We start from the raw sequence: 11,269 nt of genomic DNA on the forward strand, positions 1-11,269 counted from the left end.
TTTACGTTTAATATGATTTTATGGAGCCAGTTACTTTTCTTAGATAACTTAAACCAAAGAAAAAATAGCAAAGCCTCTTATGAAGTCATATTGGCATTGGTTTCATTCAAACCAAAATGAAATTTTAAGCCATGTTTTAATGGTTTACCAATTCGAATATAAGTAAATGATTTGCGCTTCTTTCAAATATCATCAAATGGTTTGGTTTTAAACTAGGGTTTATCAGTTTACTAGCTCGTTAATAGGTTCTCTTTTTAATATCTTTTTGTTTACCCAATGGCTACGTGGTTTAATTAATGTTTTCTTTGGTTTAATGGTTTGATTAATTTAGCTTGAATGTTTTTTAATTCAATGATTGTTTTGGTTAATTGTTTAATTAATTTGATTTAAACAATTTGGTTGAAAAGGCCACAAAACTGAATTGAACAATTTATGCATAACAAAAACCAAACCAAGCCATTTAAACTAAATTGTTTAGACCCACCAAGACTAAACTGAAACTAAGACAGAAACCAGGACCCATACCTAAGTCATATTTCCAAACCAGTTTTCTAAAGTTGTTGATATAAAACAATGGGGGGTTTGCTAAAGCACATAGCAGAGCAAATCATCATATCCCTTGGTATCATGTATGATGCATCCTTGCACAAACAAACCAAGGTTAATTGCTCCATATTAGGGTGCTTCTCTTCTAATATCTCCCTAATCATCATCAATTCGCTAAATGTCAATCCAAGTTATTGTCAATGCAATAATTTTAGGGCTAATGCTCATAATTCTCAATACAAAGATTTTAATGTCCGTTTGCACTCAGTTACAAGATTGCAGTATATGTTTTTAGTGTTTAATGACAAGAGCCATTCCTCTAAAAACATTTGTAGCTCTCTAATTAATTAACATAGAAAAGTAAAGAAAAAATCAAGTACACTCTCTAATCAATGTTTTGTGTAATCAATGCTTCAATGACATTTCCAAGCACTAATTTCTCTTGTAGATTATTAGGTTTGTAAATATTCCTTTTTTCTAGGGGATCTAGTCATACCTAGGAAGTCCATGCCACATTTGAAGGAGACTCTTTCACATGCCTTTGTGTGATACCAAAGTTATAGTTGGCTATGATGTGCTCGTTTTACAATTTTTCTCTTATTTATTTCCATTTTGTCACTTGATGATTATGGCTTTTTGCATATTCTTATACATTTCAATTGCATGGTAGTTTGTGTTATTTGACATCTATGCAGTGTTGTGATTACCAATTTGAAATGACTTTTAGGCTCAGACAAATACTCTTGGGACATGTTAAAAGTGAAAAGCAATCTCATGTGATCTCCGATCTCCCCAAACAATCGGAGTGTCAAAAAGCCTTCTCAAAATTCATTCCAAGGAGTGATTCCCAAACCAAAAGTATTCTCAAGTGATCTTTCTACTGCCAAAAAGAAGGCCATAAGACCGATCATAAAACCTAATCCTAATACAGAAAGTACCTTAGAAATGGAAGCATCTTACATAAATAAAATCACCTCATCCGGATGGTGGAAGGCTTTTTACCCAAATTAGAAGTTTACATAAGTAAAAACTGCGGCAAACTAAATATATATCGAAGTGTTATACATGATCTCGCATCAGTATAAACATATAAATACACACACATGTATGTATATACATACATATATGTGTATATATACATGTATATGTATATTATGATAAACCAGTTATCAGAGTTTGAAATAATTGTGATTATAAAAATGGTTGTTCAACACAATTAACACAAGTATTTTGAGATAGAAATTACAATATAAGAAGGATATGAATAATCGAGTTGGGAAGTCCAAGTACCTTTCTAGCCAGCAGGGGCACATACATAGTTACAATTTGAGCCATGTCTCCTTCATCAGTTTTAAGTCGTGTCTCTCTTTAAACAACATCCTTAGCGAACGCTCATTCGCCATCTCCTGCTCGATGAAGAACTCATATGTTAAAGGTTTCCAAGTAAAAAACTGTTTCTTCATGTACAATGATTCCATCGATTTCTTCACGTGTTAATGCCCAAAATTGCACATCTGGATGAATGGCATATTATAGTCCACATACTTTGTCCATTGGTCTCTGTACTGATTCAATGCAATATCCAGCCATGGCTTCATATGTCCATTGTAATGAATCACAGCAGCTTTTTTTATCTTCTCCATACTAAGGTTGGGGTTGGAACCAAGCCCAAGAGCATGCCATGATTTGTCCAAGGTTTTAGTGTTCTCATAAAAGGTAATAAGACCTGGTGGAAGAGTTGCAATCCTCCAAAGTGTTTGATCCTTGTTCTGAAGACAAGCATTCCAAGAAAGAAAAATATGGAAAACATCAAATAAAGGCACATTTCTTAATAGCTATATTAACCTTTTACTTGATCAACTGCGCTAACTCACTACTCGAAAACCAGCTCATATATTTCACAGTGGGTGGACGCCCAAGTGCCTAACTGGAAAAAATCTTTCGTTGTGGATTAGGCTTGCATGGGATTTTAACTCATGCAATACTTTCCTCATATGTCCCCTCAAATAACTTTTGTTATAAATGATCTCCTTTATGTATCATTTTTTTGAGGAAACTATTGGTGTTTATGATCTCAACCTAAAGTTACGAAGGTTTTATAATGAACAAATCCATCACTCGAAACTTTTAACCCCAACCCAACGTTAACATTGCAAAGCACATTAGTAACCTTTACAACTACACTATCATATTTAGGGTAGCCTAGTGAGCTACATGCAATAATTGTGGGGAAGAGCATGGTCTTATATAATAGGTAAGGTACGTGGTTTAACATTGTGTTTTACCATGTAATGTCTCGTTACTTATGAAAACAGGAATTGGAGACAGTTACCGAGAAAGATTGGGAAAAAAACAGGAATTGCTCTCACCTGAGTCTGCCAGTAGTGATACTTCTCTGTACATTTCTCCTTTCTCCACGCGTCAAGGTCAAATAAATTCATACCATATGCCCATGCACACGCATTAGGATCTAGTTTCTTCTTGATCAGTGGATGAGAAAAATTCATGTAATGGCTGTATCGATTGAACGATGCAGAACAGATCTCTACTGCAGCATGTACTTTTCCCTCCATGTTCATCTTGAAAAGAGATGTGAGATCCTTCTGTACAACTACATCATCATCCAAAAACAGTATTCTTCGTAGTCTTGGAAACATTTCGGGGAGATAAAACCGTAAATGTTTTAGCATCAATCGATATTTAAGGTTTCTATACTGCTCATCTGCATCAAGCTGCTGTAAAAGGGGCACATAAGATGATTTGAAGAATGTATAATCATCCATGGATGTTATCTCTATGTGGGAAACATTATTGGGTGGATTCATTTTAAACCAAACTTTCATAGCCCACATGTTCATCTTGTTTGTTATGATATGGAAAACATGCTTTTCAGGGTTTTGAGAGTTAAGTATAGCTGATTTAACCACTACTGATGATGCCAAGACATTGTCAGAAAGGATCGCATAGTGGTATAGTGATGCGTCACTAAATTCAGGTACTGATGCTGCATGTTCATCTTCAAGGTACTTCGGTTCATTAGTGATCCTCTCTTCAAGAAGACGCATAGAAAGACAATGTAAACTTTTAGGAGTGGACCTTGCAGCAATCAAGTTAGAAAGATCTCCATATTTTTTAGCTCTTGTCAGCTGATCCTCTACACCAAATATGGTATCCTTGAGCTTTTGAATTTTCATTTGGTTGTCAAAAAGCTCCTTTGAATCAGCCATGAGCTGCCGGGTTACCTTGAGGTGATCTTTGAGCTCTTTTTCAAATATTTTGAGTGTTTCTTCATCCACAGTTGCAGAATTATCTTGCAATGCTCGAATCTGTGGCTGAGACATCAAAGCATTGATTGCATTTGCATGTGCAGTGAAATTACTTAGTTGTTTATCCATTTCAATCTTCTCTTTGCGTGCATAGATGGCATATGCATTAGCTAAGGCTATCTGCTCCCTAGCCAGTTTGAACAGCGTCTCTATTTTAGACCTTTCTGGACCTTCATCCGACTTCAGAGCCCGAATCGTGCGAGCAACATAGGTATGGAGATGAGATGGGCTAGCCTGTGTTTTCTCAATACCAGCCTGCAAAACAAAATATTGTTATGAGCATTTACTTGTCTACATCATAACCCTAACTTTGCGACTCTCTTATAGATAGATATAGATATAGATTGGAGATTGGAGATTAGAGATATATGTTCTGCTGATCTAATCATCATTCTAAGGCTAACCACAATCCCAGCTACTTATGACAATAAATGGTGGGCACAGTAATTTCATACAGATACAATAAACTTAGGATGCTCTTTTAGGTCCTTCCCTTGGTTTCTGAATTTGGAGAGATATACAGCGTTGAACTTCAACCATACAGGGTCAATTTGAAAGGAACCCCAATTTTAATTACCATAGCAAAGCATGTCAGATCAAAATCCGAATCAACGATAAGCAACTTTGAGATTTCTCAATGTGCCATGTATGGTTGGAGGCCCAGAAACCAAGAAATAACCTAAAAGAGCATCCCATCCTTAAAGAAAAAACAAATCTGAATGTGTCAGATCAAAATAAAGTGTCAGCATCTTTGGGATTTCTGATCATGCCATGTATGGTTGAAGGCCACAGAAACCCAGGAAACAACCTAAAATGGCATCCCAAGCTCGCAAAGGTATGGACAGCGTGAAGTCTTAATTGAAAAGAAAAAAAAATGAAAAATGAAAAATTTTGCAATCTATCATTATCAATTAGCAAATGCACTACTTCATGGGGTTCTGTGCATCCTTTTATTTACTATAGCATCCTTGTTTTATCCTGACTGCATCCCTTAAAGTATTCCAATCTCAGAGCTAGAGGGGGATATAGAGAGTGAAGAAGGTCAATAACTATATGGAACTCAGCATTTTAATGCAGTGAAAACTAGGATAGGAGGAGTATGAGGAGAGATCTTGACACAGTCACATGAACAAATGTAAAATCTAGTTGGAGACAGAGAGACAGAGAGAGAGAGAGAGAGAAAGGATAACTTTTCCCAACATGGAAGGAAATGAAGAGATCTGATTTCGACTAGAAAGCTGGAGCAGATCAAGAATCTGCTTGATATATGCATAATACATATAATAGGAACCTCCAATCGAGCAAACTAAGATATATAAATTGACCTGAAATATTCTATAGAACTTTGTCACAAAAACGAGAATGTGAAGCCAAATATAGATTGAATTGAGAACTCTTCAGGATAGAGATCAAACCATCTTTGGAACTGTTTATGAAAACAAAGATTGTGATGCATAGAGAGGATCTAATAGGAAAATGTACGGATCAAAAGACCATCTCGGGATGGAGGGTATCCACCTATGGAACTGTTTAACAAAATCATGATCATGAAGCCATGATATACAATATACATATACATCACCAGTAGCTTAACTTTTTTCTTGTTTCTGAATATGTATGCATGATAATTTTCAGATGTCATGCCTACATTGCCAAAGTCTTTGCTTTGAGATATAATGGCTGTTACGAAGCTTCAGATATCTAGATTCCAAAAGCAACGGAAAAATAGAATCCAGGTTTCAAAAACAAAATAAGCACATAAAAGTTTCTCTAGCAATAGCAAGAGATTTCCCTTTGTAAAAATCGAACTGATGTTCCATACTCCTAGATATTGTTCATCAAAACGTCTCTTATTCAATAACCTAGGCATAATCGAGATTCAACCTAACAGGATATAAAGTCAATTGAAACACACAATTGAGACTGCAAATCATATTGAGCTTCATCAAACTAATTTATGCATCCTAGAAACAATCATCAAAACAAAGCTCCAAACACTGGTTTTCAACGAATGACTCTAAACAAGATTCTCCATCTCTATCAAAGATACAACTACAAGACTATATACACATTGAGATCAATTTACAGAATCAAGCCTAACACGTTCCAATAAAGCATTTCGAGCTCATCATCAGATTGATTCATAGATCCAGATAGTATAAAAAATCATCTACACAAAGCTTGAGATACTGATACTCTGGTTGAGCTCTGACATGTTTTTTTGCTGAATACCTCCTTCGTGGAGGCATTACAGCTAGATCAAACATATAAATCATATCAATATTCATCGTAGTGATATCAACAAGACTGATTTTCAACAAAAATTTTGGAATTGACACATTATATGCTTCTAGCAGTTGAAATGCACATAGGAGAATGAGGAGATCTCGCTTGAAACACTTGATGGTTACATTCGAAAATGGTAGAGGAATCGTTAAGAGAGATCTCACGTCAAAGACATTTTCAATATCAATCCTTTAGACACAGCTCGAAAAAAAACAAAAAACTACTGTTTTAGCACTGGAAAATTTGACACGTTTGCCTGATTTTATAACATGAACTGAAATTCCATAACCATATCATTAGAATCCGTCAGCACTACTGAATCGAAATCACAAATCTGAAAGGGAAAAAATCAGTTGAAGGAAGATCAACTCACGTGATGAAGGACAGGATCAGAGCCATGGTAGATCACCAATGCATATCCTGTGACGAAGACCAACAGGATCAGCATTGTCGGTGCAAAGAGACGATGATGAACAGAAGAAGAAGATGAAGCTCTGCGGGTCGCCATGTGGTGCCGCAGAAGGGAGGTGATATGCAGGATCAGATCGATATTATTTGTTCGGATTCGAACCCGATCCTGGATGACGAAAGGAAGGAAACAGAAGGAGCCAGGCTTAAAATTCGTTTGAATGGTTTAGAAAGTGGTGAAGATGAGGCTATGTATGTAGAAAAAGCAGAAGAAGGCCTCTATGAGCTCCAGCAGTGTTGGCTGGCTATGTCTGCTTCACCATTACAGCAAACGAAGAGTGAAGAGGAAGAAGAAGAAGCAGCAGAAGCAGAAGCAGCAGAGACACCGACACCTACAGCCTAGCCTCTCTGCATTTTACTCTCTCTCTCTCTGGCTCGGCTCGGCTCGGTTCGGTTCGAGAGTGTCAAACCGATTCAACCCACCCACACAAAAACCACGATTATATCGAACCACAAATGCAAGTTTAAACTATCACATTATCATCCCTTGTAAAGCCAAAGGTTATAAACCTCGCAATTTTTATTAAAGGGAACTTCTAGAACCTTCGGTCATTAAGGAAGTTGCGGATGTTGCAATCAATCAATTAATTAGGCATAGACAACAGTTATATTCAAATAGCTTCAGAATTTAATAGTTGGACAACCGAGACTCAGGTCTTCTGGTGTTCACGTCCAAAATATCTTGATTTATAACAAAGCATCAATACATAATTACAACATAAGATCATAATCACTTAATCCCTTAATAAAACAATAGCCACATTCATGTTCTTACAATAGATCAGTACCCCATACATCCCATGTTAGCATGTAATATGTTATGATTGACAAGATGGTGTTATGCCCAGCGATGGGTTGGTTCAGTTTCTTTGCCTTGAAACCAAACCGAACTAAACCAAACCATTTATATAAAATAAAAACCAAAACATACCATTTATGAACTTTCAAGCCATTAAACCAAACCATGTAAGAAAACGTAAACCAAACTATTTGAACTATAACCGTTTAGGGATAAGTTGATACCAAACTAAGCCATCTAATAAAAAGTTTAAACCGAAACTACATTTAAGGCAAACAAAATAAAAAATTAAATAAATAAAAATACACTAAATTAAATCATAATTTATGTTTAATTAATTAATTAATTAATTAAGCATTATTAAAGCCATTAAATTAAATAAACATGTGAATTAAATCAATAAAAAACATTAATTAAACCATTAAATTACATAAACATTTAAGGGTTAAAAAAAAGTTATCCCAAAAACTTATAAAACTTTAAACCAATAAACCCCAGTTTCAAAACCAAACTGAACTAAAACCGAACCGTTTATTAATAATTAAAACCAAACAGCACCATTTAATTATTTTGAAACTTATATAAACCTTTAAACCATGGCCTAACGGTTCGGTTCGGTTTGAGCCGAAACCGGGCCCATTGCTAGTTATGCCCAAACCTTAAAGTTTTGGTGTGAATCCACAAAAGCCGTTATTCTCCTCTTACTTGTGTCACAAATTTCGAACCCTCGTGCAAGCTCACTTGAGATGAACTTTGAATCACAACATTTCTTTCTCAATACAAGGCACAATTGTAAGGAACAATAGATAGCATTCATCAAGGTCTGTCTTTGTTCCCTGCATTTTCAGCCTTCACATGAGTTTTGGGAGGGTTTGATAGTTGTCCATTCAAATCTATACATGTCCAAGCAGGCAAGAGATTTAAACTCAAATCCTATGAACTAAGAGCCACATATTTTACCAATGCACCAGATATTCACCTAATGATATCACAAATTTCTTGATGTGCATGCAACCATGTGATGGAGCAAGCACTTAGACCCACATGTCCCAACAATGTAACCACACTATTATTATATATATTCTACAATGTGCACATGTGCACATACAAGATCATATTGACCTTTAGCTTTGTAAATATTCAATAATTGTGTGTTAAAGCCTTACTTAACACAAGAGGGCCATACAAAATGGAAGCACTTCATTTCACATGGTATTCCTTCATCCATTCTTTATAAATATATATCCCTTTTTAGGGATATATACTTAACACAAGAGGGTCTCACTTTTGAGAAGAGAGTTGGGAGGATATTTTATCTCTTCAAAGGTGACAAAAATGCTAGAGTTGACATTTGAAGTTATGTCGCCCATGGCACTTCCCAACCCACCACGTGATGTTATTTAAGCATTTCTCTATTTATCTCTTACTTATCTCTCACACTTTTTGGCATTTTAGTTAGTTTTTAGGTTGCCTTAATCTACTACTTTAATCGTGTTGTGTTATTGATGAGTATCAAGCAACAACTTGTTGATAGGTTAATTTAGACAAGAGTTTCAAGTCCACGTGTTTCATGTTATTCAATGGATAAGTGCACTTCTCATTTTCCACCAAGGGAAGCAGAAAAGGCTTGTGTAGTACGATTCCTCCGTCACCACCCGTCAAATGATGAGGGTGAGAGTGAGTTGATTATTTGGTACTTCGGGCAAGTTTCCCGAATACAATTAGTGGCATCCCGAATACAATTAGTTGCCACGATCGATCATCGCTCAATGTTGGGATAGGCTAGGCCAAGCATTATCACGCTTTTCTTGCCTCTCTATACTACTCCTACATAACTTTTAGGTACAACCGCTCTATTACTTCATACATATCTCTTAATTCACTCGATGCCATCGTGGAATGTAAGGGTTGAACCCATGACCTCCTAGTCTCCATTGGGATACTACATTACTAACCCGAATTACATTCATTTTGGTGTTGTTTTCAATCTCTCTATTTTTCTTTGGTTTTATATTAGCTTTACCCTAGTGGGTAACTTATTACATTAGTAACTCATACGTCTTGGGTTCGAAACCAAATTTCTGACCTCTCTATTATTAAAGTGGGGCATTTTGGGCTCTTTGAGTCTCTGCTTCCTTCTCTTCTCTCTCGAGAGCCCTCCCTGCGCTCCTTTCCCGCTTTACCTGTCGCTATCATGTACTGCAGCAGCAGCGAAGAAGAAGAAGAAGAAGAAGAAGAAGTTGAAGGTGAAGGAGAAGGAGGCGATGGCGTCCAACACACCCTCCCCCGCAAAGGAAGGTCGTCTGCTTCCCTCTCAGGGAAGGCGAAATCCAGAGGCGGAAGCGGTGGCCTTGTCCCTTCCAAATCCACCGTCTATGTCAGTAATCTCGACTTCTCCCTCACCAATTCAGATCTGTTTCAAATCTTCAGCACCTTTGGAAAACTCGGGAAGGTCACGGTTGTGAAAGATAGGCACACCCGACAGAGCAAAGGTGTGGCCTTTGTTCTTTTCACCTCACAAGAAGATGCAAAGAAGGCTGTGGAAGCCATGGATGGTAAGATCCTTAACAAAAGGACCTTGAAGGCTTCCATAGCTGTGGATAATGGGCGTGCCAGGGAGTTCATCAAGAAGAGAGTTTACAAAGATAAGAGTAGATGCTACGAATGTGGTGAGGCAGAACATTTGTCTTATGAGTGCCCTAAGAATGTCTTAGGAAGAAGAGAAAGACCTATTCCCAAGAAGAGGGGTCATGGTGGTCAAGTGCAAAGGCGTGGTGGCGTAGGTCAAAGTCGTGATGCAGATAATAGTATCGGCATTTCTGATGATGAAACTCAGTTTGAAGATGATGGATGGGCTTCTGTCGTGGCTACTCAAAATTCTCGCCCCCACCATGACCAAGAATCTGAGAAATTTCAAGACGCAAAGCCGAAAAAGGGATCGAAAAAAAGATCAGGATATTTCAGTGATGAAAGTGGCGATGATGATTGAAACAGGACGATCCTACCCTAGCTTTCGAGATCAAAACACACACAAAGGCAAGAAGAAGAGAGCAGGAAATTTCAGTGACCAAGGTGGTGATGATGATGAAGCACAGCGAAAAGCTGCGGGGAAGATCGTATAGGCTTTTCCTGGTAACATATGTGTTGTTAGACAATTAAATATTCCCTAATGACATAACATGGGCTAAAACACTAGAGTTTTCTGTTTCCCTAATGACATAACATAGACTAAAACACTAGGGTTTTTTTGTTGAGAAGATCATAACATAGACACCTGCCTGTCTTGGATTTGGTAGAGGCTTGAGAAGATCACATGAAATGTTTCACATCACAGAGAAGGCCGAAAACCCGTGGAATTTTTGTAATGAGTTATGGATTCGCCAATTGAATTTCAAATCTCCGACAGGTTTCATAGTGAACACCAGATCATCCTCGATGAGAGTCTCTAAACTTGAACACCAGGGCTCCTCATGTATTAGAATTTTAGTGTGTATGTCAGTTGTATTTATTGTATGATCAATTGAGAGATACCTCTTATTTACAATTGTTGCTATGATATGGTTATGCCCTGCATATTGTCTTCAAAATGTAGTTAACTAGTGCTAGGAAGCCCCTTCCTGTAAAGTAATTATCTTTTGCCAGGTGCACTTGCTCTACAAGTTATGCCGATGATAAACACGTTTTTGTATTCTTTTGGTGAACTGTTTTGCGCATGCTTATTACTGCAAGCCCTAATAGTGCTTTTGAACACATGATATGAAACTGTTTGTGTAACATGTGTACAACTCACATAAATATACCATGGAATAAGGTACCATGTTATGTATTGCAAGGTACGTTCGGA

At 37.0% G+C, this 11,269-nt stretch overlaps 2 protein-coding genes across 2 annotated transcripts; one reads left to right on the forward strand and one right to left on the reverse strand.

The window, feature by feature from the left end:
- Nucleotides 1–1,749: 1,749 nt before the first annotated feature.
- LOC147855424 (putative galacturonosyltransferase 9) lies at nt 1,750–6,857 on the reverse strand. The gene is made up of 3 exons (XM_087330356.1): nt 6,532–6,857; nt 2,916–4,127; nt 1,750–2,315 (listed from the first exon to the last, which is right to left on the reverse strand). The coding sequence occupies exons 1-3, from the start codon at nt 6,664–6,666 to the stop codon at nt 2,040–2,042; spliced, it is 1,623 nt and encodes a 540-aa protein (XP_087186482.1). The 5' UTR covers nt 6,667–6,857; the 3' UTR covers nt 1,750–2,039.
- Nucleotides 6,858–9,597: 2,740 nt separating this feature from the next.
- U11/U12-31K (RNA recognition motif and CCHC-type zinc finger domains containing protein) lies at nt 9,598–10,969 on the forward strand. Its single transcript, XM_087330777.1, has one exon. It carries the CDS (start codon nt 9,620–9,622, stop codon nt 10,412–10,414), a length of 795 nt encoding a protein of 264 aa, XP_087186903.1. The 5' UTR covers nt 9,598–9,619; the 3' UTR covers nt 10,415–10,969.
- Nucleotides 10,970–11,269: the final 300 nt, after the last annotated feature.

The sequence above is a fragment of the Azolla caroliniana genome, unplaced genomic scaffold, assembly GCF_043228905.1.
Source record: "Azolla caroliniana isolate FFs.n. ecotype wild unplaced genomic scaffold, voAzoCaro1.0.p SCAF_14, whole genome shotgun sequence".
Lineage (NCBI taxonomy): Eukaryota > Viridiplantae > Streptophyta > Polypodiopsida > Salviniales > Salviniaceae > Azolla > Azolla caroliniana.

Bases quoted from the DNA above. Each gene is read 5' to 3' on its own strand.
- LOC147855424 (XM_087330356.1), bottom strand. From the start codon at position 6,666: ATGGCGACCCGCAGAGCTTCATCTTCTTCTTCTGTTCATCATCGTCTC. The intron at 4,128-6,531 runs GTGAGTTGATCT...TTTGTTTTGCAG, and splicing joins CTGATCCTGTCCTTCATCAC to GCTGGTATTGAGAAAACACA. The intron at 2,316-2,915 runs GTGAGAGCAATT...GCTTGTCTTCAG, and splicing joins ATCACTACTGGCAGACTCAG to AACAAGGATCAAACACTTTG.
- U11/U12-31K (XM_087330777.1), top strand. From the start codon at position 9,620: ATGTACTGCAGCAGCAGCGAAGAAGAAGAAGAAGAAGAAGAAGAAGTT.